Below are 4,945 nucleotides of genomic sequence, written 5' to 3'. Positions count from 1 at the left end.
CTGCGAGTTTTAGAAAGCAAAGAGCCAAAGTTTCTGACCCACTGGGCGCACCTGTAAGTACAGGTGCAGGCAGGTCAGCCGACCACCGTGCCTGCGAGGCCGGATACACACACGCGGGATGACAACTGTTTACGGGGAAGTGAGTCTGGAGGGAAGTTGGAGTGGGTGTCTACCTGTTCGAGAAAGGTGGCCGAGAAAGTAGGGCAGGGCTGACACTTCTTCCTCTGCAGTGTCCAGCGCACACCCCTCCACCCCGGGCCCCCGGGCGCCCCAAGGTCACCTGCCCTCCCCGGAGCCCCCCAAGCCCCACCCCGGCCCCGCGCTCTCACCAGAACAGCAGGTTGGCCCCGACGAAGGCGAGCAGGCTGCGCAGCGGCCTCTTCCAGCTCAGGAGCTCGTCGGCGCGGCCGCCCAGCCACAGCACCGGCTCGCCCAGCAGCCAGGTCACCGCGGCGGCCACCCTGCCGGCGGCGTCCTCCACCTGCCGCCCCGCGGTTCCTCGCTGCGGCGCGTCCCTCTCCCGCTCCGCGGCGGCCGGAGCCGGGCATCCCGCCTCGGCGTGCGCCGGGGGCGCCGGGCTCGCCATCTTCCGCGGCGCTTCCAGGCGGGGTCGGGCACGCGCGCGGGCGCGCCTGGGTGTCGGCTCCGAGAGGGCGGCGGGTCCCCGCGCGGGGCGCGCTCCGTGGGGCGCCGGCGCTGGGTGCCTTGTGACGTCAGCCCGGCCGCGGCGGGGGCGCCCCCGGGGGGAAGTGGGTGCGGCCCAGTCCGCGCAGGGCCGGGGCGGGGCGGGGCGGGCGGCGGGCGCCGAGGGGCTGGGTGGCCTCCCCTGCTCCGTGGGTGCGAGCTGGGCGGGGTCCCGGGGACCCAGGCAGCGTGACCCGCTTTTCCTTCCCCGCTGCAGAGCGGGGCGAAGCAGAGGACCGCCTCCCGCTTACTTATCCAAAGGGGAGTCAGGACGACGGGCGGGATCAGTCGGACACCTTCACTTTCTCAAGCCAGGGCCGCCTCCCGACCACCCCGAAGCCCTGGAAGGCTTTTATGGGGCGCCTCTTCCGCTGGCAGCGGATGCCAGTCCCCAGCGATCCCCCGGCCCAGTGCCCTTGCGGGGACAGCCGGCCTGACCCCGGCGGAGGTCTGTAGTACTCCGAGAATACGTGATGATATAAATGTTGGATTGAGGAAGGAAGAAAAAAAAAACATTTGGGTCAATTAAAGAGCATCTGGCCCTCTGTTTTTTTCAAATGAGGAAACGCCAGGCCGCAGCGACGCGGGGGAGGCGCTTCCTTTCTCCGACGTGTGGGCCAAGTCGTCGGGCTCCCAAACGCACGTGGGTCTGTGGGAGGTACAGGTGAGCAGGGAGCTCAGAAGCCAGAACCCCTGAGGACACTGGACGCGTTGCGTGGGCAGAGGAGGTTTCACAAGGCATGACTGCGCTCACTTGAGAGTCACTCTGGTTTCTGTGTCACAGCAGGCACCGGGATAGGGGTATGGGGGCAGAGGCGGTGACAGGGAATCCCGAAACCTCCTTTACCGGCCCTCACTGGCTCTGGTGCTTCTGGGTGAGTATGGGGAGAGGAAAGGACATCGTTCTACGCTTCACTATTTGCATTTTTATGTATTGACCCCATCCCCTGTCTTGCTTTCACCAGGGGGAGAGCCCCTCCCCTCTTCCCGAGCCTTCTATCTGGGATGAATCAAGGTATCTCATATCCTCCTGGAGTCCATTACTAGCAACTAGCCTGCTTTCACAGGATGGCTGGGGCTCATTCCCAGAGCAATTAAAGCCTGTTGTTTCGAGGGAAGGCTATAAGGCGCATCTGGGGGGTCATTGTACACGTTTATCCCTCTGGATACACATGTGAAAATTCATTGATCTGTACTTTGCAGATGTGTGCACTTTATCGTATATGTGTAATACCTTAGGAGGGGCATATTCCTCTCGAGTTCACACTCAGGTTTATTGAGCACCTACTATGTGCCGGGTGCATTGCTAAGCTCTGTGACTATGGCTTTGGCCCACAGGAAGCTCACAGCCCCAGGAGGGGCCAGTTACAATTGTGAGAACTGCTGTGATGGACATAATCGCTCAGTGCTGAGAGTCCTTACTTAAATCATGCATCAAACTGCAGAAGGAGTGGAGGACTCAGGTTTCAGGAGGCTTTTGGGAGTAGATGACATTCTGCCCTGAATTGTAAGAAAGAGGGAAGTAAGGTGCAGGTTGGGGGGAGGGGGCAATAATTTCTGTTGAGAGAGCAACGTAGAGGTGGGCGGGGATTGGCGGCTGCAGGAAGGAGGGCAGCCCGCCCACCACCCGCCGTGTGTTTGCAGATCACCAAGGCCTTGAATGATCCACTAGTGGCGGGAAGTTTGGGTTTTACCTTGAAGGCAATGCAGGGTCTCTGGCGCTTCTCACTTGCCTTTGAGGAGAACCCTTCCCTCCACCCGAAAGTGGTCAGCGAGGCAGTGAAAAAGCAACGTGGAAACAATTCAGGTATTTTTTCCACAAAAGAAAGACTATCTCTTCCCAGGTCTTGGTCCCCCTCTATTGGCCCTGGTGGAGGAGCTCTGGAAAGATAAATGATGCTTCATTATGTCATCTGGCCCTTGTTTAGCACTCGATACAGCCCAGGGGGTGCAGTCCTTGAAGATTTGTTACTAGACTTCACAGCTGGAGGGGAGAATGGGGGGCAGAGGAGACGAGGAACTGGGCGTCCCCATCGTCCAAGCCAGAATGGATATGCTTCCAGAAGCACATTTGTGAGATTATTTACGTTCCTCCTTCTCTCCCCAAATTCTTGTTATTGTCAGGATCTGTCAAAATAGTAAAAGCTGTTGACAACCAAGACACGTAAAAGCTAAACTTAACTCGCTCTACGTGGTCTGCAGTCCTTATTATCTGTTTAATAATAAATCTCCCTACTCACCGCTGTGTGAAATCTTTACTTTTTCTCTCTCGAAATGACTATGGAAAAAGTGCTACACAAAGCTGTTTTGCATGAAAAGCTGGGCTAATTTCTCTAATCTGTCTTTCTCACCCTTGACTTTTAACAATTACCGACAGAGGAATAATATCACAAGAGCTGACATGGGCACAGACTTATAAATGGGTGCAACTGGGTGTTTTTTCTTAGTCTAATTATCTTTGTGACGTGTGAGTAATTTATTCAGTGCTAAGACTACATAAAAATAATGCTAATGATGGTTAAAATAAACTTCATCCTCTAGTTTCAAGAACATGTCATGTTGAAAACTCCTGTGGGTAACCTCACTGTTCACGATTCTCTTCTGAATTTTACATCTCTACATGGGGAACAGAGTGATTAATACTAAGGTGGTAGATGATTTGACAATACATACCGCAGGAAAACAAGGAGACTGGAAATGTATTAGAGGGGAAAGAAAGAGACAACAGTTGTAACCACTGAATCTAAGAGACAGGTTAAAAAATAACACAGCTCCAGCAAAGACAGTCAAAACACATATAGAAACTCTTAAAAGAGGCAACTCACCTTCCTCTTCCAAAAGTAGCTAGAAAGATTGTAATAGGAGAGAAAGATAATGAATAATTCATTCCCGCTCCAGGAGGCTGCATAGGCAGCATCAAGCTATGCCTTTGAATGAGAGAGAAATGCCCCAGTATTTTTTTCCCCTAAAATTTTTCATGTTTGAATCCTCCTGCAGTAGGTCCGTGACTCCTTAACCGAAGCAGCCGTGTGTGCGTGTAGTATTGTTTATTAGTCCTGCAGGTAGCTTATTTTTGTGCCGATCATTTTATTAAAGCAATTCTACTCTCTCATTCTTACCATATTCCTCTACTCCTCATTCCTGATTTTCCCTAATGTTCTGGTCACTGAGCCAAAAGAATCTAGGTCCCTGTAAGATGGGAACGCCACACAACAGCAGCAACCTGGCGGAAATGGTTTCTAAGTCTCAGCTTGCAGAAGAAATTGGATCTGTTTGGGGTTGTCACTTGTGCTTATAGGAATTGGAATATGCAAACTAGAATAGTCTACATTTGAGGTCGTGTAAGGGAGATGCTTACCAAGAATGAAGACCAGGGTGGTGGCCATCTATGTGCTAGCTGGGTTCCCCATTTAGGTATCGTTCCCAATTAAGACACAAGAGCGGTTTTTTTAAGGCTTCATAATGGTTAAAGAGAACTTAAGGTCACACTACAATAAAAATGTACCCTGAAAAGGTACTATCTACCTCCCCCCACACACATACAGTCTGCAAGGATGGCTGCAGGACGTTAGCTGTGAACCTTTTCTACCAGGCCAGCAGTTACACTCGAATCAGCAGACTAGCTACTGTCCTGATGCTATGTTGGAGGACTTCACAGAGAGGAACTGACCGCCGGTTCGCCTGATAGCTGGACTCAGGCAATGGGAGGTTCCTCACCCCTTCCCCTGTCCTTGGAATGTACATTCCGCCTAGTTTTCCAGGTGGGAGCCAGTTACTAGGAAGTAGGCTGAGAGAATAAAGTGTTTTTGAGACCGTCTGGACCGAACCCTGTTAAGACCTCTAATACAAACTCTTAGGATCCTGGCAGGCAGGTGCAGAGATCTTGCAGCTGCTCAAGACAAGCCTAGTAAGTAAGTTCCTTGTTTGGCAAACCTGCCGCCTACCTGTCTAGGTGGTCTGCCTCTTTCTTCCGTCTCTCCTTGCCTTCCATGTATGGGGGCCAGTTTTAAATGTCACCCAGGGACCTCCTGAAGGTGCAGACCAACATCCTAGTCTGCAGCCTCTTCTTTTTCTTTATGGTCCTGGTTCTGCCTCATTGCACTATAGTATTATCCACTCATTATTTCTTCATTCATTAAAAGCTGATTGCGGGCTCATAGTAAGACAAGCAGTCCCCCATGGTGCTTAGGCCATGGACAAGGGGAAAGGAACCTAAAGAAGGCGGGCAGGTGACGGGAGTGGGGACGTGTGATGTGCACAG

At 52.8% G+C, this 4,945-nt stretch overlaps 1 protein-coding gene and 1 long non-coding RNA gene across 4 annotated transcripts in view; one reads left to right on the top strand and one right to left on the bottom strand.

The window, feature by feature from the left end:
• Window positions 1–636, bottom strand: part of RETREG1 (reticulophagy regulator 1) — a 110,682-nt gene extending 110,046 nt beyond the window's left edge. Inside the window, exon 1 of one of the 2 annotated variants that reach the window (XM_039842752.1) lies at window positions 330–636. In XM_039842752.1, the coding sequence (XP_039698686.1) occupies window positions 330–586 (257 nt within the window). In that variant the 5' untranslated portion in view covers window positions 587–636. The remainder of the gene's footprint in view (window positions 1–329) is intronic. The other variant, XM_039842753.1, reaches the window with a different exon arrangement.
• A 90-nt stretch (window positions 637–726) lies between these two features.
• Window positions 727–4,221, top strand: LOC120586247 (uncharacterized). 2 transcript variants are annotated; one of them, XR_005648654.1, is made up of 4 exons: window positions 727–1,559; window positions 2,023–2,191; window positions 2,329–2,491; window positions 2,613–4,221. It is a non-coding gene; the product is annotated as an uncharacterized LOC120586247 (long non-coding RNA). The 2 variants fall into 2 exon arrangements; XR_005648655.1 differs by lacking the exon at window positions 2,023–2,191 and having other exon boundaries at window positions 732–1,559.
• The last annotated feature ends 724 nt before the right edge of the window (window positions 4,222–4,945 follow it).

The sequence above is a fragment of the Pteropus medius genome, unplaced genomic scaffold (genome assembly GCF_902729225.1).
Source record: "Pteropus medius unplaced genomic scaffold, Ma_sr-lr_union100, whole genome shotgun sequence".
Lineage (NCBI taxonomy): Eukaryota > Metazoa > Chordata > Mammalia > Chiroptera > Pteropodidae > Pteropus > Pteropus medius.
Note: the sequence above shows the minus strand (reverse complement) of the source record. Positions and strands in the feature narration are given on the sequence as shown.